Source organism: Malaya genurostris, chromosome 3 (assembly GCF_030247185.1).
Source record: "Malaya genurostris strain Urasoe2022 chromosome 3, Malgen_1.1, whole genome shotgun sequence".
NCBI lineage: Eukaryota > Metazoa > Arthropoda > Insecta > Diptera > Culicidae > Malaya > Malaya genurostris.
Genome location: NC_080572.1, coordinates 118802679 through 118830127, shown reverse-complemented (window position 1 = coordinate 118830127; position 27449 = coordinate 118802679). Strand labels below are relative to the sequence as shown.

The following is a 27449-nucleotide window of genomic DNA, read 5'->3' as shown; positions in this document are numbered from 1 at the left end:
GGACTCGACCATCTAATAGCTGACTTTTCTGTTTCTCGGATCACTTATTGGATAAATACTTCAATCTGAGACTCGTTTGAATGCTATGATTGGGCCATCGATCAAGTTCAGAGCCTGGACAATCTTACGCTCGATTAAGGGCAATATTCAGGTCATTGTTTTTGTTTACAATGCTCATGGTGTACACTTCCGGTTCCGGAGTTATAACCGAGATATGTTAGTAAGCATAAGTGACAAAACAGCATTTTTATCTATTTGATTTCGACAAACTTTATGATCGTTGAAAAGCTATGACATAGTCATCGACCACGGATTAATGAATCATTAAGGCCAATTTCCGTTTTGAAGAAATAATCATATAGATGGCGTAATCGACAAAGCGCATTTCTCTTTCTCCGCACAATTTTCTCGACGGTGTCTCATCCGATTTAACAAATTTTAGGTTCGCTTGGAAGCTTCAACGTGCCCACGAATCAAGCGTAAATATAACATGGCGGACGCCATCAGTTCGGGAAATATAACCAAAAAAGGAACGCAACCGACACTCACTTTTCTATCTACACAATATTCTCGAGTATATCTTTAGCGCTTTTGACATACTTAGGCTCGCTTGAATGTTGCAAAGATGTGTGATCTTACATTGTCCGGATGTATCAGAATCAGAACTAATTGGCTCAAGTAGTCACCTTCTGTTCAAGTTTAATTTTGTTTGGCCCAGGATTCGCATATGGAAATTAAACCCATAATGTTTTTTTTTGTGTTAAAATACCCCCACTTTAAACACCCTTCAATATATAACAAAGTCTGTGTTTATCCACCTAGTGGGGTACACATGCATTTTTCATATTACTCAAATTCTCTGTATTCTGGGGTTTATCTAAAAACACTTTGTTTGTTTCAGCACCAACTAGTAAAACCTGAAAAACTGAAACAGTTCTCCGATCGGTAACGCCATCTCGGAGAAAACGAAGTAAGCTGCACTATTTCAGGTACTTCCGGAACCGGTATAGTAACAGGTTCGTATGACCAACAACTAGCATAACCTACAGATTGTATTAGTTCTTAGTCAAATTTATAATATTCACAGAAGTCAGTCAGATCCGATCAAAATTCAAATGTTTTTATGAGATCAAAAGGTCTTTAATTTGAACCTCAGTTTTTAAAAATCTGTTAAGCAGTATTCAACATCTCGAAGTGAGTTCCATAACTGTGTTTTTGATCAATCTTTTGAAATTGGAATACGGTTTTTGGTACAACCGCAGTCTGTTCGTTTGATCGTCAACTAGCCCAATTTAGACTTTTTTACGGTTTTTGCAACATCGCTCTAATCGACGGTGTGACATTTTAATCAATCTGTAATCCCGGAACCAAAAGATTTATAAGGCTTCATAACACATTTCAAGTTTGTGAAATCGGGTATCGTACATTTGAAGTACATGACCACTATTTCCGGTACTTCTCGAACCAGAAAAACAGGGACCGGTAGAACCGACGTTCAGTTCCGATGGCCCACAGCAACTAGCATGATTCATAAATTGAATTAGTTTTAAGCTCAATTGAAAAGTTTTGCTTTACTCTATAGAAAAGTAATAGATTCGTTGAAAACACTGACTTTTGATCCAAACTCCGAAGACTCGTAGTGTCATATACCATTCGACTCAGTTCGACGAGATCACAAAATGTCGGTGTGTGTATGTATGCTTTAAAGTTTTTTTCCAATCGCTCAATTTTTTCGAAAATAGTTCCATCCGGTTTAAACAAGCTTAAGGCTCGTTCTAAAGCTACAATTGAATCATTGTTCGAGTTCGAAGATCAAATGACTATCACTTCTGATTCTGAAGATATAATGGTACAAGTGACGTAACCGTAACGCACTTATTATTTTCGAGGTGGCTGAACCGATTTCAACAAGCTTAGACTTATTTTAAAGCTTCTATTGGGTTATTGATCAAGTTTAAATACCAAACCAAAGCGATCACTTCTGGTTCCGTATGGTATAAGTGACGTAAACGACAAACTCCCTTTTTCTCCGATGGCTAAACCGATTTTAAACAAGCTGAGGCTCATTTGAGAGATACTATTGAGTCGTGGAAGATCAAAAGGCTGTCCGGCTCCGGTGATATAATGGAATAAGTGACGCAAACAACAAAACTCATTACCGCTCAGTTCTCTCGGATATGCGCATAAACCGAGTTCGAAAATCAATTGGTTGTCCCTTCTGGTTCCAGAGATATAATCATACAAGTGACGATAAAATATTTTGACTAATGACTTAATGACTAATTAGATCTACATGCTGATTCTAAACCAGTCGTTTTCTCTGCCTTCCACCATCTTTTTGGTCACTAATTAGATCTTCATGCCGATTCTAACACAGTTGCTAGCCCACGCTCGTTTACCACCTTCTCCACCAACCCTTGTATACTATTCCCACTTTTTTCTTCTCTCTCACTTTTTAAGCAAGAGTACTATTATTGCCATGTAAGGCTTGGTGTCATCAACTAGTTATAGGGTTATAGATTTAGTTTTAATCGTTAGTTTTATTTTTTAGTTTCAATTGTTAGTGATAAGTTCAAATGTATCTGTTGGATCATTGTAATCTGTTGATACAAATAATAAGAAGGTTTCATGCCTGCTGGAGAGAGAGATTACCAAATTTCATCTCCATCGGGCTTTTCCCTTGCTCCAAAAATAAATAAAATGATAATAAAATAAATGAATAAATAAATCAACAAATCCTATGAATTGAAATAGTTTTCAGTTCCAAAGAGTTTTTATGTTCTTTTCATCGCCACTTTGAATGACGGTTGTAAATTTCTTACATTCAAGACCAAACACCTTATACTACCGCAACCGGAAGTCGAATCCGGATAAATATTTAAGATCTTATAGTAACAAAACGGGAAATCGGATCCAGATAAGCATTCGGGGTCTCAAAGTACCGAAACGGAAAGTCGGATTTGGATGAAATTAGATGGAAAAGTGGATAAAATTGGATAAGAATGTGTTAATAGACTTTTCATTTAAATCTTCGAATACTGAATGCGTTAGTGCCGAAGAAGTAGGTTTCGGTATGGCCAAAAAAGTTGGCACTTCGAAATCAAATGTTCTTCATACTAAAGAACTTTCGAATCGTTGATTTCTTAATCAGCCAGAAAAGAATTCGAACTATGTAATCATGAAATACACGTCCGAGACATCGATTTAATTCGAGAAATTTGGTAAGAAAGTTATGGTCTGGCAAGTTATTCGTGGCTGCGGCTAGTTTCCGCAATCCTTCATTCATTTAACAGCGAAATATACATCAATGAATGTTTACAAAATTGTATTCCACCCATAATTCGAAGATTCCATAACAAAGATCCGACTGCCTTTTGGCCAGATCTTGCGTCTTATCATTACAGGAAATCAAAGGAAAAATTGTATATCACCAAGCACGCTATTTTCGTTCCAAATGACACGCTATTTCGTAGACAAAAGACTCTCCTAATTGCCCACAAATTCGACTAATTAATTATTTTTTGGCATTGACAGAGGCACATCACATGTATCGAGAGTTGAAACACTTCAACAATTTGAAAAAGATTGGTAAAAAGAGTCAAAACTTGTCTCGCCAAGAAGCCTGTGCCGAATCTTATGACGAACATTCGCAAATGTTGAGAATACTAATCTGTTGTGTTAGTCCAATATTGTCAGTATATCCAATAGGAATTAAATAATCAACATTTTTATGCTATTTCCACTGAATGCAAGGTGCGCCATTCTTTCTGGGACTGTCTTTATGAGAAAATTAGATACGATTCCTTCGATTAAATTTCGTTATTACATTTTGGCAGTGTAGTATTTTGAAAATCAGCGTAATTCTTCTTTATTGTTTCGATTATAGAAGTTTCAACCTGAGAGTCATTCGCCTCTTCGTGTCAGAAAATCTTTCTGACTCTATGTGCGGGGTTGGAAATCGAACCTAGGTGGGCTTCGCGAAAGTCACCTACCCATCACTCTACACTCGTCCTCGATATCAATTCAGCGTCATTCTCTTTTTCTTATAAAGAAACTAACATTTGAGTTCTGAATATTTTAGAATAGCTATTCCCCGCCTGATTTTCGCAAAATATTATTTGGGAGGGTCGCAAATCGTTTTCATGAACAACTTTTCTTTCTGTCTGCAATTGTTTCTAGCAGTAGATGTGTTAGAGTTGCTTCAAGTCCTATATAACGGAGAGTGGTCGGTTACCGGCACCCTTTTATTTTAAGCTCATAACTTCTAACTTAGTGCACATAATTCGGGCATCTATACATCAATGGAAAGCTAAAGTTCCTGGCTAACAACTGATTAAGAAACTAAATTGATTTATTTGGTTGAAAAAAAAATTGTTGACAATTTAGTAAACCGATAAATTTTGGCCATTTTAAAAAAGGTGTTCGGTAACCGGCACCCCAAGAAATTTCGCTAAACATGGAAAAATATAAGCAAAGACTGCAGTTATTCGAAGAAAAAACTGAATTTATTCTTTTTGGAAGCGTTTTTGACAAAAGTCTTAATTGTTTGATTGTGACTTCGCCTTGGCTCTCTTGGTCGAATATTTGAATGGTGGCGCCTTTGGTGTTAATTTGGCCGGTCTTCAATTTCTGAGGTCTGTAATTTCTGACGAGTGTCTGCAAACAATCTGTAAAAAGTCTTTAGATGAATAAAAGATTTACATGTTAATTAAGAAATTTGATAATTTACAGAGAAATTTGCAGACTTGGCGTCTTTACATATCACTGAGAATTTTTCGCGATTTGTCGAAAAAAAAAATGGAATGTCGGTAATTGAAGACCTTGGGGTGCCGGTAACCGAAATCGGTAGACATTTTGAAAATGGCAGAAAAAAATTGGGTCGCGTAAATTTTGGTTGCATCCGGTATTAAATCACGAAATAGATCAATTTCACCTCCCAAGTAGCAAATGTAACTTATTTTTCAAGATGTTTTACAACTGATTTAGAAATGTTATTCATGTTAGATATGTTCAGAAAGGTTTTTAAATATTTTAAAATTGGTTGTGCAACTTATCACTGTTACGTTTCACAATACTACCGAAAAAATCACGGTAGAACAACTTTAAGTACATCTAAAACAATTGTACAGTAAATAACCAACTTGTTTATGTTTCACTAAAGCTCTGCAAAAAAATTCACATCGTCATGTGAAACGGGAGTAACTATAACAATTGTGCAACTTATCAAAAACTTTCCAAACGGCTGTCATAATTGTAGCGGACACAATATACGTCAAAATTGCTTTAAATCTCTTGTGGAAGACAAATTAGTGAAATGATTGATGCTCTTCGCAAGGCAAAAATGATTAGCCGAATTGATAACCGCTGTAAAAAATATGTTTCTGCTGAGTCGGCATAGTTTTGGCTGCCTCGTGAATTTTTAGCTCAGTGTGTGCAGTTTTCTTTACCTTTAGAAAAAACAATGATACGAAATTCAAAATTTGCAAAAAAGTTGTGCAAGATTTATCTGTTTGAATTGAACACAAAACTTGCAGACATGACAATATTATCCCAAAAGTTGCAGGAATACAGCATTACATACGCAATGAAAACAAAAATCAATCAGATAAATTGTATTCGATTTTCATCTCGCGAAAAAAATAAGCAGACCTGACATCACTTTTCAAAGATATTGAATGAAAAGTTAATGTCATCATAGTTACTCCCATAGTTATATATTACCGCTTGTGCAACTTGTTTTTGCAACTCCAGAACACGGACTTACCAAAATAATACCTACAGTGCGTATCACAAAAGTCGGGTCCTCTAAGATGAATGACTATACTGTATTGTTGTTTAATTCAACTAGAAGATTGAAACTGATAAAAAACAAAACGTGGAGCATTTCTTTTCGAAATATTAACATGTTAATGTTTCCTGTTATTTAGATAATATATGTCATTACGTTGGGTGAACCATTTTCTATTCAACTCACTGTTACCATCGATGCCATATTGGAACATTTTTCAGGTTTAATTAAACATTAGTTTGATCAAAATCGTCGGAAAATTTTAAGAATGTTTGAATACACGTATTTTAAACACCACTCCGATGGTTCTCATTAAAAATAATAGACTGTTATATTCACAGTAATTGGTGCACAATCATTAAAAACGCGTTAATTCAAAGGCGCTTGAAAATTTCGACCGTACGATTTTTACCATAAAAATTCAGTTCGTTGTCGATTTTTCAATAACAAAAAACACAAAAGATCATTTCTACAATATGTAGCATTATCATTTTTCATGTGCAGATTATTTTACAAGATCCATGTTTGTGTTGAGAGCAGTTGTATTGAAAATCAAAAGTCAAACTTATTCATTAGAAAATAAGTTTGCATGTTTTTGTAAACGTCATTCCATTTCTTGTTTACATTACGTAGTAGTTCTAACGAGTTTCACAATTGTTTTTTCACTGATTTTATTACTGCCTTTGTGATGGGATCGAGGCACGAGTTTTTGTATCAGTTGCACAATCGTTGTGAATAAATGTTCGTAATAACGGATGAACTTGAAGATATGTTGCACATCACAGAAAAAATGCGCTTTTTCCATAACAACTGCTGTGTCAGAATAGTAATATAAACTAACTTGATAAATAGCACAATCGGTAGAAAAATACAGGACAGCAACTTAACATGCTACTTGGGCTCATAAATATTCAATCCACTCACCTTTTCAATTTATGATACTATAAGAAAAGTCATAAAAAACTTTTGTGTTGATTTTCAGGCAATTAAAATTTGTTTTGAGCGCAGCAAAAAGTAGAAGCGACTGATTGCTTCGCAATTCGGCACAAACAGATCATGCTGCTATTACACACACATGACATTTGTCGGAATGACGCTATCTGCTTTCTGTCAAAAGTTACGGTGGGGTGCCGGCAACCGAACACCCTCCCCTAATAGTGGTTCTTGACTAAATAACAATCAACTTATCGTTTTACCTTTCTCCTATAGAATTCAACTGTTAAATCAACTTTTGAACCGAGGTCCGAAGTGCCAAGTGTCATATACCATTCGACTTAGTTCGTCAAGCACGCAAAATCTCTGAGTGTATGTGTGTATGTAACGTTTTTTGCACTACAAAATTCCTGAATTGAATTGGATTTGACTTCCGGTTTCGGAGTTATGGAGTAAAATGTGCAAAAATGAAAATATGTGTACTAACTTTTCTAAAAGATGGCGTAACCGATTTTTATAAAATTAGATTCAAATAAATGTTCTATACAAAACTTTTGAATTTTATCTCGATCCAACTTTCGGTTCCGGAATTATAGGGTAATTAGAGTAAAAATACCAATTTCAAATTACTTACTCATTTTTCTCAGAAATGGTGTGACCGATTTTAGAAAACTTAGATTTAAATGAATGGTCTAATGGTCCTATACAAAGCTTTTGCATAATAAACGTAAAAAAGTTTCTAAACCGATTCTCGTTATTTTGTCAAGAATCGAAGAAATTTTTTTTAAAGAATACCACAGTATTATATATGATAGTATGATTGATATGAGAAAGGCATTATTACACCACTAGGTAGGTTTTTTGAAACTTGTTTGCCCTTTTAAGTTGCTACTATGCAAACGTATCCTAAGAAGGTTTCAAAAACTCACTTGAACTAATACACATCTACATATTTGGTGGCGAGTTAAGTACGTATCTCAGCATCAAATTGCATCGTACTCAAATAGATTTCCTGGACTGGGCCAAGGTGAAATTATTATGGCAAGGTCAATTTTACATACCCACCCTGCCCGTGGGGGCATAACGATCAAACCTCACCTCATTTTGCCTTACGGTTTGCCCCAGACTGAGAAGCAGATGCGCCGCTTCCTCGTTGTTGCTGGTGCTACTACTGCTACTGCTGCTGTTACTGTTCTGATGATGGTGATTGCCACCGGGTGACTGAGGAACGTTACCCGTTCCTAGACTACTACCTCCACCGTTTCCACCAGTGTTGCCACCACCACTGTGCGACGAGCTGGGACCCATTGGGCCTTGAACTGGTGCTGTGCTGGATGCCGACGGGGACGATGGAATTGATGGTGTCGTGGTTTGTACTTGGGGTGGAGAATCGTAGCTCCAGACCATGGTCCGCACCCCACAGGATTCGCCCATGATGACCGTTGGAGTGTTGCGAAAGGACGCTTGCGGGGTGATCGGACCAGGACTCTGATAGTGTTGTGGCGACTGTTGAGGAGATATTTGGTTTCGTAGCGGTGGTAACGGACCACCAATCACTTCCGGTTTAACACCATTGATCCGTTGCTGACCACCCGGCCAGACGGACATCCGCTGGGGAACGCCACCCAATTGCTGTGGCATGAGATTTGGTATTTGTGCTTCGTTTTTGACACGAAATAAGATCGCTGCATCACGAGATGGATGACGTATTTGGAGGGCAGGATTTAATGGCGATGTTGTGGGACTAACTTGGATGGGACTGGGTAACCGCTGATTGTTGGGCGATAGTTGCATGGCCTGATTGCCCAGCGATTGGATGGATTGTTGTCGTTCCCGCTTGATGAGGATGTGTGACGACTGGGACATGTTGTTGGAACCAAGGGGACCAGGACTCTGCTGGCGGTTTTGCTGTTGAGTAGGTGACATTGGTGGTTGCATCGATGAAGTGTTGCTGCCGGGCATTTGTGCCGACCTACTGCTGGTGGGGGTTGATGCCTGCCTTTGGTGATTGCCATTGCCAGCCATCGATACGGGAGGCTGGTTAACGTTCACCACTGTATAGTTTTGATTCGTTAGCGTTCGTTCCCGTTTCAGGTATGCTTGCTGTTGAGGGTTGGGTATCATCTGCATGTTGGGTTGTCGCAAATGGCCGCCCTGCATCAAGGACGAATTGGTGTTCTGATTTACCATCGTGTACTGCGGCATACGTTCTTTCTTGATGCGTATCTGCTGTTGCATGGCTTGCAGCATTTGCTGCTGCGCGAGATGCTGTTGCTGCTGAATATTTAGACTATTTGATGAAGCTTGACTAGATGTGAATTTGGACATGCCTCCCATGGGAGGCTGTTGAAACATGTGAACGTGAACAGGCTGTTGCTGCTGGCCCAACTGGTTCAGCTGTGCGCCAGATGTTGATGAAGAGTTCGACGACGATGATGACGATGACGACGGTGATGACGACGACGTTGAACTATGCGGTGTCGATGTAAGTCTATTAGGCTCTTGGTTATTATTACTAGCATTGCTATTACTACCGTTACAGTTATCACTATTACTTGTATTACTACCGTTGGTGTTGTCGGTATCTGCTAGATTAATTGACGGTGGAGCTTGTTTACGCATCCCGAGTGTAACCAGCGTCGTTGGCTGCTCGGACTTTACTCGGGAAGGAGTGACGAGTACAGTCACATGTTGCTGATGTTGTTGCTGATGCTGTTGTTGATGCATCTGCTGTTGTTGTTGTTGTTGTGAATGACAAGGTCCTTCCTGACCCCCGCCGGGTGAATCCCTACTGCTACCACCTCCACCACCATTCGTATTGTAGCGTTGCTGTAGTAGTTGTATGGAATTCATTAACGCTAAGTTATGGCTGCTTGGCGGACTAATTGATCGGGGACGCTCATCCGCCACCGAACGTATCACACTAGCGCCCCCGCCACAGCTGGCGGTACTGGAATACGACACCGGTATACTACCGCTGGCATCCGTTAGTTTCAGTCTCGAAGGTGGCCGCTCGTCTATCAACAGACCCGGCGAATCGGGCGATGCTCTGTCACTTCCAACATCATCGTCCTTCAGCACATTGTTATCGTGCACTGACTTTGGTGACGTTAAACAACTATCACTGCTGGTGTTGTTATTGTTATTGTTGTTGTTGTTGTTGCTTGTTAACGTGTTATTATTATCGACATTATTGCTATGATGATGATGCAGATGATGATGATGCAGATGATGATGTTGATGATTCTGATGCGGGTGCGGTTGGTGTTGCTGAGGATGCGGTTGGTGGTGATGATGATGATGATCTGCAGCAGCAGTCGGAGCTGGTGAGCCGTCCTCCAGCTCAGCATGTCCCTCCAGCTCCAACTGTCCGCCCGACTGCTGCTGGTCGCACATCTTCGGTGATAATGGTTGCAGAAGATCTGGTGACGAAGTACTGGTATCGGCTATGGACTCCCCATCGCTGCTACATCTTGAGTCGACTTTTCTTCGTTTCAGCTTCAAATCTTGGAAAAGGCTCATTTTATCGAGCTCGCTGTAGGGTCCACGGCTCAATGTCATAATTCCTGGAAGAAAAAAAAAGAAAGAATACAGATTCACATTAGTCATGCAGAATACGGTAAATATCAAAGTGTAAGTTTAATGGAAGCAGCTATTGCAAGATAACACACAGTATGTGTATCTCACTTTCCACAAGTAACCGGAAATGCATCATGCTCAGTATATTGACACTTGATAAGCCATTCACGGTTGACCTCAATGCCAAGTGTTGACATCGAACGATGCACCGTCTTTTCGTATTTGAATTGTGATCTCATAGTCGCGATTGCGATTAGCCCTCAAACGATCAGAACGCGATTGCGATTAAGAATTTTTCCATGTACTACACTTGTACATTAACCAATAACTTCCATGATCCATGATGACTTCCTCATTTTCAGCACACGAGATAATTTCGGTGCATTGCATGGTTTGCGATGTGAAATGCTACTAAACAAATTTCATCCTTGCAACGGTGGAAAATGGTTTGACCGTTTGAGTAGATCGAGTGAATATTTTTATTCTTCACCGCCTGGATTAACCCTGCCAGGCGTTTGTTGCGATCTTGAAAAGTTCAAGCATTGCCAGACACTTTATTGTTATTGCCGAGGCAAAAGAACTCTCTTTCTCTGTGTGTGAACGTGTTTGTGGATAATTGTTTCCCACTCGTTTCTGTCGGTTTCTTCCTGGTTGCATATTTTACTGACGCAGTACTTTTATCACGACCTTATTACTGCGGTTGTTTGTCAATACGAAGGCTTGTGATCCCGTTTTGTGCTTATCGCTGTTAAGCTTTGAGAAGGGTGAATCACGATTCGGGCTTGAGATTTGTCTTATTTCATATCCATTCACGCCGTAAATGTAGTTTTTTTTTTATTTGGACATGATTCTGATTTGACTTAAAATACAATTATGAGAAACAATTCGTACAAATTGATCAGTTTTTTTTTGTTTCGATTATAGAGGTTTTAACCTTAAGGGCATTCGCCTCTTCGGGCCAGAAAAACTTTCTGACCCTATGTGCGGGGTTGGGAATCGAACCCAGGTGGGCTGCGTGAAAGGCATCGACTTACCCATTACGCTACACCCGTCCCAAATTGATCAGTTTAATATTATTTACTAAATTGTCATATAAATATACCATTTAATGGTTCCTAAATTAAACGGAAGAAGTAACCCACAAATACTTTGTGGATATACACAGAAAGAAATAATAAAATTTACACGAGATGTAAATCAATAGAATAGATATGGGTTGAATCGAAAAATTGGTTGAAAACCATCATCGTGGCAAAACAATATTGGATTGCATTGAATTTTCAATGAATAGAATTCTACCTTTCTATTAACGTTTAGTTTTGCGATTAAATTATATTGAAACGTACAGAATTGTAAAGTAACTTTATGTTTATTTGCCTGATCCAAATATGTGCATGAAAATAGATGTAAAATTTTTATCTGTGTAGGGTTAATGTATCAATAGTCATCTCAATAGTAGACTCGCCATATTATTTTACCGATTATTCGACTTTTTATCACCCAAATGTGATCCAATCTATTTTCATGCACATATTTGGAAAAGGAAATTGAATATAAAGTTACTCCTCAGATCTTTACTTTTCAATATAATTTAGAAGTAAAACGAAGCGTAAATTTAAATATGCTGTATAATTCATTGAAAAATCTAGGCATTCTAACTTACTTTTACATCGATGATGGTATTTTCTATACACCACAATGGCATATCAAAGAGGTTTATACATTACCAGTACATCGAAACTTTGACAGGCAATTGAATCGTATATCCGATCTACACGGAAAAGCCCGCGATCGCAAAACAGCAAAAATATTACTTTTTTCTAAACTGTCAGTTTTGATTTATTCTAAACTGTCAGTTTTGATTGAGCAGTTTAGCAAAGACATCCATGCAAATCGAGCAATGACATACAGTACAAACGGATAATACTGTTGTGCTACAATGATATACACCCCAAACGGAAAATGAATCGTTTCACCAAAGGTGCCATTTGCTCGATGACACATTCCCAACAGTTACATGTATGCATGAAAAGTGTACCAATTGATTTATTCAATTATGCAGTTTTGAATTTGAACTAAATTGCTTATAACAATAAATATGTTATTATGCAGTTTTGAATTTGAACTAAATTGCTTATAACAATAAATATGTTACTGTTGTCGCGATGGAATTTAATTAAATACAGTTTTCATTTGGGAGACAAGAAATAGAAGCTAGACTAGAATATTTTCCAAAAGTTTCATTGAATCAGAATAGTTTTTCAAGGGTAGTGAAATACACCGTTCAAACACTAAACTAACAGATGATATAGAAATATAACGATAGTTCCTAAGATGGAATTAATCTGGAATTTTGTTTTGTTTTGCGTTTTGCTGTCTTCGTTCTCAATCTACTGACAACCTTTGAAAACAGGAATTTGTTTACCTAGATGGTTATGGAAAAATCAACAAATATGTTAGTTAAATCAACATAATTCTAGTTGAAAACACTAGCATGTGTAACAACAAATGCAATATTGCAATTTTGTGATCTGGGAATTCTCCGTGTATTAGTAAAGTAGGCCGAGGCAGAAAATATTAAGATTTCAATTGAATTGCAATCGTAATTCTGTAATCGATCTGTTCTGAGTCAAAGGAACGACTAAAATTAAACGTTAGGATAGAAAATAAGGATTAAATACATCGAATGTCGGGGACGGGTATAGCGTGATAGGTAAGTCGATGCCCTTTCGCACAGCCCACCTGGGTTCGATTCCCAACCCCGCACATAGGATCAGACAATTTTTCTGACCCGAAGAGGCGAATGACCTTAAGGTTAAAACCTCTATAATCGAAACAAAAAAAAACATCGAATGTCTGCTTTCCCATATAGAAAAGTTATGGAATTGAATTATTATGTCTGGTTCTGATGTAGAGTGTATGATATTTAATGCCAAATTGTCAAGTTAGTATAAGAGTGTATGATTCTTATTGATAAGTTACAAAGTTAGGATTAACAAGAGTGTAAGATATATTGACTTGTTACCCAGTTTTAAAAATAGTGCATAAAAACAGCTTATAAGTATCACTGTTCCGAAAATATCATTGGTATAAGAATATCGATCGCTTCGAGGCAAAATCGGTATCATACAGCTAACTGAATTGTGCCTCAATAAATATATCTTTAAAAAAAGGCTGAAACGTACAAGTTCCTTGAAAACAGTACAAAGCAAGTGTTTTACTTATTTTTACACTTCCTTTTCTCTTGAGTGACTTATTTTGAAAAACTTAGATTTTAATAACAAACAAATTTTTACGAACTAAACCCTCTAACTTTGTAAAAGTAATTTTAAACACAAATGGAATAAAATCGAACTATTTCAACTCATTTGCAGGCCATCGAGCAGCTCAATACTTTACGTTTTACTGCATCACCGAATGCATTCTGTCGTTGCGTTCTGATGTAACGATAAACTGTGTAAGAAATGTTAGGGCTTGCGAGTTAGAGGGTACAATTCAAATGAAAGGTTCCCTAAATTGCTGTTTAACTTCGTCCGTGATCGATAGAAATTACAATTTTATGAGTTTGTTTTTATATTTGAGGATGTAATATGTAGCATATTCCTCAAAACTAGTCAGTAAATACTTCTATCACGCATGTCAATTTATGGCCAAACAATTTCAACAATTTCTCAGAGATGGCTGAGCAAATAACAAGTTTCTGTTTAATTAATAGATTTCACTGAATGGTATGAATTTTTTTTCCGGATCCGACATCCGGTTCTGGAGTTATATAAAAATTGTCCAACCCCATGGATGGATAACGGAATCAATTAGATCAATTAGCTTAAAAAGGTTCTGGTTGCTGGGAAGTGAACAAATTTGTATTGGATAGGTTCCGATCACATCAGATTGAGAATTTTCTTTCGATAACATTACTAATAATGATGTAGTCATATATAATTGTTGTGCGCTTAAGAGAGGGTGAGTGAACGTAGCACTTTGTAGCGTTCAATACCATCTGATTATCGTGTCACTTCAGTTAGAAAATATATCCAACTGTTTCTGAAAGAATGAGGTAAAAGCTTGAAGCCGTCGGGGAAAAATAGTTTCAGAAACTCCAGCGAAAAGTTTAGATCATTCAAATCAAATAAAGAATTGGCTTCGGTTTCAACATAAAGTTTCTAGGTTTTTTTTACTTATTCTGGTATCTCACAAGGAAGTCATCTCGGATCACTGATGCTTCGTCTGTATTTCAACGACGTGAACATGTTCAAAATTATCAAGACTCCTAAAGATGCCTTTTCCCTTCAGAGTCAATTTCGGTGTGAGATAAATAGAATGACGCTAAATATCAGCAAATGCTCGATTGTTAAGCTCACCAAAAAAAACTATACGTTTAAATTATTGTCTTCGAATATCAGTGATTGATATTGATTTGTGGCAAAAGTTTCTGTTTGTCTGGAATTTGTAACGAGGACTGCAAAGCACTTCACAGATATAACGTTTGCATTGTCAGTCGGTGTTGAACAGTCGTTCGCACCGCACGCGTATAGCTCTTTGCTCCTGGAATTTTTTCTGGCTACCTAGAGTTTCATTTATTCAAGGCTTCAGTCTTTTTCAAGGCTACCTGAATCATTAACAGTCTTTTTAAAGACTAACAATTAGTCAGCCTTTCTCAAGGCTATACAAAGAATGATATTCTAATTTTCTGATGAGAATATTCTGGCGGCAATAAGTAAGTTGAAATCCTCCACATCAGCTGGGCCAGATGGAATTCCGTCTATAGTATTGAAAAGATGTTCAAGAGCACTGTGTGCGCCCCTCAAATTAATTTTCAACCAATCAATGTCGCAGTCACGGTTTCCTGCATGCTGGAAAAAATCGTACATGTTCCCGATCTTCAAAAAAGGAGACAAACAGAATGTTACAAATTACCGAGGTATAACTTATCTCTGTGCTGGATCAAAACTGTTGGAGATTTTAGTGGGAAACGTTTTATTTCGTGAAACAAAGCCATATATCTCTAATGATCAGCATGGTTTTTATCCAGGCAGATCTACAATCACTAACATGACACAATTTTGTTCCCTTTGTATTAAGAACATTGAAACTGGATCACAGATAGATACAATATATACCGACCTGAGAGCAGCGTTTGACCGTGTAAATCATACGCTCTTGATTACGAAACTGGAGCGTCTAGGTGTATCGTCTAGTTTCTCTCAGTGGCTTAAATCATATCTCGTAGGCCGAATTTTATCAGTGAAGCTAGGAAATGTCGAGTCACAAAACTTCATTAACGAATCAGGTGTTCCTCAAGGAAGCAATCTCGGACCATTGCTGTTTACATTATTTTTTAATGACATTTCTTTTGTCGTTCCACCAGGATGCAGACTTATGTATGCGGACGATTTGAAACTGTTTCTTGTTGTGCAATCGACAGCTGATTGCATGGAACTTCAGCAGCACCTAAACAATTTTTGTGAATGGTGCAATCTCAACCTCTCAACTATAAGTGTGTCCAACTGCTCTGTGATTTCTTTCACACGTAAGAAAAGCCCGATAGACTGGAACTACACTATTTCTGGGGAAACACTTGAAAGAGTAACTGTTTTCAAAGATCTGGGTGTGCTTCTTGATTCTCAGCTCTCCTTCAGACATCACTACTCACATATAATTGCTCAGGCAAATAGAAACCTAGGTTTCATCGTGAGGATCGCCAAAGAGTTTACTGATCCATACTGCTTGCGAGCGTTATATTACGCGTTAGTACGGTCTACCCTTGAAGCCGCAGTACATATTTGGTGTCCTTACGCCAGTGTTTGGATCAATAGAATTGATGCAGTTCAATCACGATTCCTGCGATTTGCTCTTAGATCTCTGCAATGGCGTAATCCGTTAGAGCTTCCACCATACATTGAGCGCTGTCGTTTGCTCGACATGGACACACTAGACAAACGACGAAATATACTCAGAGCAGTATTTATAGCGAAATTGCTGAATGGACAAATTGATGCTCCTGAAATTCTCTCGCAAATATGTATCAATGCCCCTCTAAGAACGCTAAGAGCGCGGAATTTCTTGTACCTTTATTCGTTAGGCTAATGGTTTTGAATTGTAACTATGTAAACAAATATGTAAAACGTTAAAAAGATGATGGGTTTTACGCGCATTTGATGAATTTCAAATGGGCTTTTCCCACTCCACCAAAAACTCCATTGAAATCAGCCCAGGTCAGATGGAAAGAAATAGATAAATAAATAAATAAAAAAAATAATTTTCCAAGACTAAGAAATTAATCAGCCTTTTTTAAGGCTAGTTATTCAAAGAACTATTCTTCGAACTAATCAGTCTTTATTAAGACTACCAAAAAATCAGTCTTTATCAAGACTTTTCCAAACTAGGAGTCTAATCGAAGACTAATTTAGCCTAGTTAATTTAATTTCAAATTTCATTCATTTCAAAAATGCCTGCGTCCAACCGGAAAGGCAACAAGCCTAAGGATGAAAATAACTCAATACAAAATAAATCACAATACGTTATTCAACATTTTTCTAATAACATTCACGATCTTATAGAATCTAAATGTAAAAATAAAAGACAACGGACGGATTTTCCTTCCGTTGATCCTATGCCGTCTAACAATATTTACGAGATTCTTCCTGAATCCGATTGTAGCGACATAGAAGAAAATTCTTCAAAAATTCCCAAAATGGACGCTTGTCGTTCTGGGAAGAAACAACAATCTATGCCACCAGTGACGGTGATGATTTCCGACTTCAAAGCATTCCGTACTGAGCTTTCTACTTTTCTCCCGGAAGTAAAAGTCTAATTTTAAATCGGACGAAGAGGAGAATGTCGAGTCTTGGTTGATGGATTGGAAGATTACGAACGTCTTATCCGATATTTGTCCGAGAAACTTCATAAATTTTATTCATATGATATAAAATCAGACAGACCCTTCAAGGCTGTCTTGAAAGGCTTATCAAATGATCAAAGTACTGATGAAATTAAAAATGAACTAAAAGAATTGCTTGGTTTTGCCCATTCCCAAGTAATACTTATGAACAAAAAAGAGCGAATGGTACTTCTAAACCACGCTCTGGTATTTCCCATGAACTTTACCTAATACACTTCAATCGAAGTGATGTAAACAATTTGAAAACTTTAGAAAAAGTACGTTTAATTTCCCACATTAAAATCCATTGGGAACATTCTAAACGGCATAATCATATTGCAAACTTAACGTAATGTCGTCGTTGCCAAGGCTTCGGCCATGGAACCAAAAATTGTTATATGGATATACGGTGTTTGAATTGTGCTAAATCGCATTCGAAAGACGTTTGTCCAATGAATGAAACCACTGATCGATTTTCATGTTCAAATTGCGATGGAAATCATATATCCAATTATTTGAAATGTCTTGTCAGGGAAAAAACTTTAAACGCTCGTTCGCTTAGACAACAAGTCAAATCAACGACCTTAAATTTACAGAACATACCTGAAAATCAAAAAACAGTTACAAATGCCACGCCTAATTCTTCTACGGCACTTATTTCTTCGAATTTAAAACAAAAAACAGGTACGCCTTCCAATTCGTCTTCTAACGAAAACAATTTATTGACAGGCAGATCGACCTCGTCATCATCTTCTTCTAATGTCAGTTACGCTAGTGTAACAGGTCGAAATCTACCACTTAATTCTTCTAATGTAAATAATCAAAACACAGGAACGCCTTCCAGTTCATCTTCTAACGAAAACAATTTATTAATAGGTAGATCGGCCAAATCATCTTCTTCTTATGGCAGTTCTAATGGCAGTCTACCTACAAATATTCCTTCAATGCCCTTCGCTTCTTTAAATGAAGTTGATTTAGGCGATATAACTGAAAATAAAATGATCTACCTACAAGATCGACTTTTTCAAATGATCATCCGAATGAATTCGACTTCATCACTTTTTGAAGCATTTCAAATCGGATGGCAATTTGCAAATAATATTATAATGAATTTAAAATTTAAAAGTGATGTTAAATAATTATTTGAATATTTTAAATTGGAATGCTCGATCTTTAAAATCGAGTGAAGATGAATTTTATAATTTTCTCAAAGTTCACAAAATTCATATTGCCATTGTGACAGAAACTTTTCTTAAACCAAATGTCAAATTTAAAAGTAATCCACATTATGTGGTTCATCGATTTGACAGGTTCACTGGAATGGATGGTGGAGTTGCCATTTTTGTCCTACGGCAAAATAAACATCGAATTTTACCTTCTTTCAATACTAGAGTCATTGAAAGCTTGGGAATCGAAGTTGAAACCATTCATGGAATTTATTTCATCGCTGGAGCATATTTGCCATTCCAATGCACCGGCGAACAATTAAATTTCTTTAAAGGCGTTTTGCAAAAACTTACAAGATATCGTCCGAAATTTTTCGTAATAGGGGACTTAAATGCTAAGCATGTCCAGTGGAATTGTAGGCAAAATAACAGTAATGGTAAAATACTTCATAATCAACTCTCAGCTGGTTACTTCACAGTTCTTCATCCCAGTAATCCGACTTGTTTCTCTTCCGTGAAAAACCCGTCTACAATTGATCTGGTTCTAACAGATCAAAGTCACATTTGTAGTGAACCGATTACACATGCTGGCTTTGACTCAGATCATCTTCCTGTAACATTCAGACTTTCCAACGAAGCTTTAATTAATCCAATTAGTTCTATATTCAACTATCATAGAGCTAATTGATTGGATTACAGATCTCACATTGAAAATCATGTGGATCATGAAACTATTTTAGAAAATTCTGCGGACATCGACACAGCAATAGATAATTTGAATCATTACATTATCGAAGCTAGAAATCTTTCAGTTCCCAAAGCTCAAACTAAACTAAATTCTCCTATCATCGATGACAATCTTCAACTGCTCATTCAATTGAAGAATGTTCGTCGACGACAATATCAACGTTCTTGTGATCCTGCTATGGAAAACATAGTTAAGGATTTACAAAAAGAAATTAAACATAGATTTACTCTATTGCGAAATGAAAATTTCGCTAAAGAAGTTGAACAAATTAAACCTTATTCTAAACCTTTCTGGAAACTTTCTAAGGTTCTTAAGAAACCTATGAAACCAATTCTTGCTCTCAAGGAAGGAAATCAAATACTTCTTACAAATGGCGAAAAAGCTCAAAAACTTGCTTAGCAGTTTGAGAGTGTCCACATTTTAATAGGAACGTTCCCAAGCAACCAGAAGTTCCACAATTACTTAAAAAATCCACTTTTTTGCTGCTTAAAAGTACATGCGGAACTTTTGAGAACTTGAAAGTACAGAACAAGTTCCGCGTGAACTTTTTCGCTGTATAGAAGCTGAACAATGTATTTTATAAGCTGTTTAGAAGTTCGTTCGGTTGCGTCGCGCGAACTTTCAAGTGTGCATAATTACTTAAAAAATGGGCTCCTTAGAATGCTATTGATGAACTTTGAGGGCTGCTTAAGCCAAATCAGTCCCTTTTATCCGATCTTTTGGTTAGTTGGGTTGTGAGTCCTATTGAAAATGAAGTCTCACTGAAATATGATCATATTTCAACTCAAGTGTTATCACAAGATGACATTATTGAGACGAATTTTGACGAAATTTAGTCAATTATAAGGAAACCTAAAAACATGAAGGCTCCTGGTAATGATGGAATTTTAATTATGCTTCTTAAAAATCTTCCCGATGTCGCCTTGAGACTCCTGGTTAAAATTTTCAACAAGTGTGTTTCATTAGCTTACTTCCCAAAAAGATGGAAAAGCGCTAAAGTAATTCCTATCCTCAAACCTGATAAAAACCCAGCAGAAACATCAAGTTTTCGACCAATTAGCTTACTTTCTTCTATCAGTAAACTTTTTGAAAAAAAATTATCTTGTTGAGAATGATGTCTCACATAAATGAGAATTCAATTTTTACCAGAGCAGTCATGAACATTCAACTACTCATCAACTTGTAAGAGTAACGAACATGATAAAAGCAAAAAAATCCTCTGGGTTATCCACTGGAGTTGCTCTTCTAGACATAGAAAAGCATTCGACAGTGTTTGGCACAAAGGTTTAATAGCAAAAATGATTTCCAGTTTCCTATTTATTTGATCAAAATGATTCAAAATTATTTAATTGATCGTACTTTTCAGGTTAGCTATCAGAATTGTAAATCTGAATTGCTACCCGTACGAGCCGGTGTTTCGCTGGGTTCGAGCGTAGCTCCAATCTTGTATAATATTTTCACTTCTGATCTTCCAAATCTACCCGCTGGTTGTCAGAAATCGCTATTCTGTGACGACACAAGTCTGTTAGCCACAGGTAGAAATCTAAGAGTGATCTGCATTCACCTACAAAGAAGTTTAAATATTTTCAGTGATTATCTGTCAGAATGGAAAATCAATGCTGCAAAAACGCAATTAATTATCTTTCCTCATAAACCAAGAGCTTCTTTTCTTAAACCAAACAAATTGTATGGCTTGGAATTGACATGGTCTGATCAAGCTAAATACTTAGGTTCAACGTATGACAAAAAACTCACTTTCAAGGATCACATTGAAGGAATCCAGGCAAAGTGTAATAAATATATGAAATGTTCATATCCTCTTATAAACAGAAATTCTAAGCTCTGTCTAAAAAACAAATTGTTAATTTATAAACAAATTTTCAGACCAGCCATGCTTTATGCAGTACCAATTTGGTCGAGTTTATTTATTTATTTATTTTTAATTCATCCGACAATAAAAGGTCTTATGAATATGATGTAGTCAAGTTATAAAAATGTGGATCGTAACACTTTATGTGCAAATTTATGAGTAGGTTCGCCGAAATCGAAGAGGTGTTCAACAGTCCCAAATGTTCTGATGCATGCTGTTATCGGTTCATAGAATCCAAACGTCGTTCGGTGAAATCTCGGTTGAAGTAAACCAGTAGAACGTAGTGATCGTTGTGAAGCACGGAAGTCAAGACTAGATAAGAGCTTCGGAGAATCAATATCGCCGTTGAATATTTTTGCAACAAAAATTGCTTGCTGAATTTTTCTGCGCCGATCCAGTGAGTCCAGACCAATCAGACGACAGCGATCGGGATACGGTGGAAGATCATGCAGATGTTGCCAGGGAAGGTTTCTTAGAGCAAGTCGAACAAATCTTTGCTGCACGCGTTCAATTCGTAAACTCAAAGCTAGCTGATATGGACTCCAAACTATGCTAGCATTTTCAAGTATAGGCCGAACTAGCGAGCAATATAACGCCTTCAAACAGTGAGGATCTTTAAAATCCCGTCCGATTTTAGCGATAAAACCTAATTGTCGAGTTGTTGTTCCACCAGGAAGAAAACGCTTCAAAGGATTCAGAATAAAATTCTGAAAATGATTTTGAAGCGTTCTCCCTGGTTTAGTATAAATGAGTTACACAGACTCACAAATATAGAACCATTAGATGTAATGTCACATAATATTATAAAGAAATTCCGACAAAAATCGATGCGATCTTCAATTGAATTGATTTGCATTGAAGACTGGAGTGTTTTTTAGGCTAAGGAGAAATCGTAACACATACATCCACTGACAGACAAGACACACTGCAAACAAAGCGACAAATACAAATTTTAATTGTTGAAAGATAAATGTTTAAAAAAATATATTACCAAATCAAGATAATTCAATCAATGTTATGAATCAATTTTCTTATCTTATTGGGGTTTCGCAAATCTTTTCTAAAATATAAATGTGTAAAAGGAAATGTACGTCTAATACCAAATCAACGCTTCAAAGGATTCAGAATAAAATTCTGAAAATGATTTTGAAGCGTTCTCCCTGGTTTAGTATAAATGAGTTACACAGACTCACAAATATAGAACCATTAGATGTAATGTCACATAATATTATAAAGAAATTCCGACAAAAATCGATGCGATCTTCAATTGAATTGATTTGCATTGAAGACTGGAGTGTTTTTTAGGCTAAGGAGAAATCGTAACACATACATCCACTGACAGACAAGACACACTGCAAACAAAGCGACAAATACAAATTTTAATTGTTGAAAGATAAATGTTTAAAAAAATATATTACCAAATCAAGATAATTCAATCAATGTTATGAATCAATTTTCTTATCTTATTGGGGTTTCGCAAATCTTTTCTAAAATATAAATGTGTAAAAGGAAATGTACGTCTAATACCAAATCAACGGCCAAACAAAATATGTTTCTGTAGAAAAACTATTATTTTGTTGAGTCGCACAATTTCGCTTGCACCAATGTATTTCCCAACCGGCAGTCGCCTTGAAATAGTAAGACGGGTTTTAACTTTTTATTACTATTATTATACACATCTCGCCGTGCCCACTAGACCCGGTGCTGATGTAGTGGATGACTATGGCACAAACGATCTCGTTTGACCCACGTCTAGAGCTCTACAGTGTGGACTCTTACGTCACCGTTTACGTTACCAGTTGGTAAAGCGATCGATAAATTCTGGAATCATTAGCTATCGGGAAAAATGTACATGTGCACAAAGTTCAAGCGTTTGTCAAATTTATTTGTTCGGTAAAAATACAAGCCATGAGTATAAATTATACGGAACAAGGTAACAGCATTCTTCGGTGCTATGCTTATACCATCCATGCGGACAGGAAAATTTCAATTTTCGACAAACGAGGACACTTCTAGTGCTCCTACATTTTTCCAAAGTATACACTCAGATGTAATATGGAAAATCATGGTGTTTTGTGAAATCGACATTCGACAAAACTGATTAAAACAAAATTTCTCACTGAATGTAAACACATAAGCTTTGAGGAACTCAATAACCGAGCCCATAGTGGTTATGTGGGCCGATGGAACAGCAAACAACTACAAACTACCGGTGATCAAACGTTAAATGTAGTTTCATTACCTATGCAGTTATTACAAAGTGTTACCCTTAACAAAATCCCAAACAGGGCTGAACAGTGAACTCACTTGCCCTATTTTCTCGTGTACATTCCCTGACGGGCTTCCGTCGCCTGTTGAAAGCGTTGTATATTTTGCACTATCGTCTATACGAGCAGGTCGTAAAATTTTCGTTCTTCATGCTCGGCTCAGCCTGCCGCCACCTCAGCCGAGCTCTTTGCAAGCGGGGACTATTTGTGCAAAATAACTAACCTACCACAAAATTTAACCTATATTCCGACGTCTGCCCCGCTGCGCTGTTTGCCTGTTTGTTTATGGCTTGCTCGTTTGCTATGTGGTCGAGAATACCTATATGTTTATTTTTAAACTTCTGCACTCTTTGCACTCTTATTGCCGCCATGTTTTTTTGCTGTTGCCTCGCAGAATGAATGATTGGCGGATGGTGGTGATGTTTTCGTTCTACCATCGGCTACTACGGCTTGGATTGTGCATAGTGCTTTGATGAGTGCCTGTCTACTAATGCAATGCAGTGAATGCAGCAAGTCTCTGAGTAGTATGGGTTATGGGTGGGTGGAAAATCGCACCTTTCGAACTGTGTATTACTTTTCAACGCAAGCTTAACAGGTTCAAAACCGGTTCCAAAATCACATTCGTCGATGAAACAATTATAAACAGCACTTACCCTGTGCTACTTACGATCCCACTTCTTTTAGAACGATACGCACAGGAAGATAGGATCGCAATCGAATCATGATGGTATAGAATTTGTTTTGCTTGATCATAGCAAATGCAACCCAAGGTTGGTTGTTGGATATTTGTGGAGTCCAACTCCAGTTAAATGCATCATTATTCGAAGGGGTGTTGGTTTCGCTGCACTAAAATTCAGATTGGTCATTACCGGGAGGTTGAAATTGGATCGTGCCTTGACAGCGTTTTTCCTGTTTTAGCTTTGTACGGTCTGTGGCAAGCAACGTCTGACATGCGCCGTGGTCTAGCTTTTCCAATTTCTATACGAAACCAGGAGTAACAAATTGCGATAATTGCAAATTCGTTCTGCATTCATTGGAGTACTGAAAGTGGTAGCTGACGGTTCAACAACGATAAGCTTTTATGTTGAATTATTATTAAATTTAACTCTACAATAGTATTTTTGTATTTTTTTATACATTTATCAGTGCCCTACGAAAAAAATTGACAACAAAGAGCTGAATAATGAAAATATAGAAATGAAAATAAGCGAAAAGTTACTTGATCCTGTAGCTTTTCATATCCGGGTTAATTGATATTCCATTTACACTGCTCTTCATGTAAAGACTGCCCAGAAAGTATGGACGCAACCAAAAACCGTTGCCATTTCGCAATGGTTCAGAATCTGTCATTTTTTATGGCTGCGTCCTGTTGTTTACACTCTTCTCTAACCACTTATGCAGTTGTTTATTCGTTTTCATAGGTTGTTTCGAAATGTGTGGACTTTCAGCAGAACAACGTCAAAAAATTATGTACAAATGGTGCACAGAACGCGGACTGTCACTGAGAAAGATAGCAAAAAAGGAAGGAGTAAGTGAAAAAGCCGTGCGAAATGCAATCAGGAAGTTCGGTGAGGATAACACCTTTGAGGATAAACCGAAAACGGGTCGAAAAAAAGGGTACTGCTAACCCTCAGTTGGATAAACGTATACTGAAGGCATTCGAGTAAAAGAAGGAGGTTTCAGTTCGGGATGTGGCCAATAAAGTGGGCACTTCGAAGTCAAATGTTCTTCGTGCTAAAGAACGTTTGAATCTTCGAACCTATAAGAAGCAGAAACAACCAAAACGTAATCCGAAACAAGAAGCATCGATGAGGCCGAGGGTTCGAAAGCTGTACAATACGATTCTTGCTGGAAATTCGAACTGCATAATCATGGACGACGAAACCTACGTGGAACTTGATTACAAATTCTTGCCGGGACCACAATATTATACGGTGCGAGAAGGGCAAGTGTTACACCAGTTCGAGACATCGATTGAAGTCGAAAAATTTGGTAAGAAACCTATGGTCTGGTCTGGCAAGCAATTTGTAGCTGCGGTAAGATTTCGAAACCATTCATCACCACTGCTTCAATGAATAGCGAAATATATATCAAGGAATGTTTACAAAACTTCTACCCATGATTCGAAGCTACAAGGATCCTGTTGTCTTCTGGCTAGATCTTGCTTCTTGCCACTACTCGAAATAAACGGTAGAATGGTATACTACCAAAAATGTCACTTTCGTCCCAAAAGACATGAATCCACCAAATTGCCCACAACTTCGACCAATTGAGGAATTTTGGGCATTAACGAAGGCACTTAGGAAACAAGTGTCAAAACTTGTCGCTAAGAAGTCGGAACGTTCGCAAGAAGGTGCACCAGCTAGTCTACAATGGCTAAGTAGCAAATGTTGAGAATGATATTCTTTGTTGTAGTCTAATATTATCAGTATATCGAATGAAACTTGAATATCAACACTTGTGAATTATTTACACCGAAATCAAAGTGCGTCCATACTTTCTAGGACAGTCTTTATAAAATAGTATAGGAATCAACCTAATCGAAACCTAACACATCGTATGCACGAGCGTTACGGCCGGTCAATTATCAGCCTTTTCCCATGGTTACATTCTGCAAGATGCCAGTTTAACCCTCTGTTTGCCCGGGTTTTCAGTGTTACATCATATCATACACACAGTCGACGGTTCAATGTATAGGGAGCTTATCCAGCAAGTCAGTTGTCGTAAGTTTGAGCCCCGATTGGACGAATTGGTAATGTCGAAAAGATCGTAGCACTTGTCATGCAATGGTTCTGTAGTATTAAGAATTGGCTACGAGGTCTGTCGAAAATAATACAAAGACTTTGCTTGATATATAACCGGTTGTTCATTTCAGAATAACAGAGTTATATAAAAATTAGGAACAGTTATTAATATGTCAATGATTCTGTACACTAAATCTGTTGAAACAGAAAGGCCAAATTCCACAAAAGAAATGTTATGCCAAGACTTTGCTTTTTATTAATATGTCAGGCCACAATTTGAACTGCTCTGCACTGATGAGTCAAAGACGAAACGTAAAAATAATCAAAACGGTTATGTGCCCTAGCACAAAATTTGGCTAACCCCTGAATGGCCAAACCTGCATCGGCCAGAAATAGTCGAAAACACGTTTTCGTTTTTCGTTCGGCACGTCAGAAAAGACATTGCACTTCGTTGCAAAACAAAAAGTGTTCTGTAAGTAGCAGAAACTTTACGGTGCTTAGCGGTTCAAATTGAACTGCCGAGTTTGGCACTAAGCAGTTCAATTTGAACTGCTCTGCACTGATGAGTCAAAGACGAAACGTAAAAATAATCAAAAAGGTTATGTGCTCTAGCACAAAATTTGGCTAACCCCTAAATGACACTTTATGTGTCATACCAGCCATTTGGTTCCGTACGGTATCCTCAGATACGTCCGCGATGACGGTTCTCCATCTTCTCTTGAAATTATCGGTACCATTTGATTTTTTCTTAATTTCGAATTGTTTCCACGTGGGTTGGCTATTTTTGGCATGTATTTGACCACTTGTACCTTAAACCAGCCCAGGAAGGATTTTACATAATAATAAGAGATTAAATCTAAAAAGTCCCTATGCAAAACATGAATTAAAAAGCATATATAATAACCACAACGAGAATCAATAATGAAATTTTATCATGAAAATAAATTATCAATTTGTTTACATCAGTTTCACTAATATACATTCAATGACTGCAAAATTGTTAAGCAAAGAATCAGCTCACTTCGACAAAACAATGCGCATATCCCAAGCATCGTTGAGTGTCCGTCAATTAGATCCATAGTTAGTTATATTCTGCTATATAATGAGGTATAACTTGTACTCCGATATTTCTTTAGCATCAGGTAATAGAGCCCATTTTATGCATAATTTGAATTGCTGGAAAACCAAATGCAGGATTTTTTTTCCTAAATAAAATTGCTGCCGGGTGAGGGATGCATGCGAGGTGGTAACCCTAGGCTTGATAAGCATTATATGATTCAAGCAAATCGTGCATTCAACATGCGGAATTTAATCGTGGCCCAAATGAGGCTGTTCCGGTTATTCCGGAGATCGTCTTAAATGGTCAATTCGGAAAATTCGAAAAGTGAAATTGCAGGGGATAGCTGACAATGCAAAAATATCAAAAGGAAATGTATTCACAGTTTTGTCTAAGCAGAAGAAATATGAGAAAAAT

At 37.3% G+C, this 27449-nt stretch overlaps 1 protein-coding gene across 1 annotated transcript in view; it reads right to left on the bottom strand.

Moving 5' to 3' along the window:
• LOC131434436 (hormone receptor 4-like) overlaps positions 1-27449 on the bottom strand; it is a 71098-nt gene that overhangs the window by 14841 nt on the left and 28808 nt on the right. Inside the window, exon 2 of the mRNA XM_058601149.1 lies at positions 7820-10287. Coding sequence (XP_058457132.1) covers positions 7820-10287 — 2468 coding nt within the window. The remainder of the gene's footprint in view (positions 1-7819; positions 10288-27449) is intronic.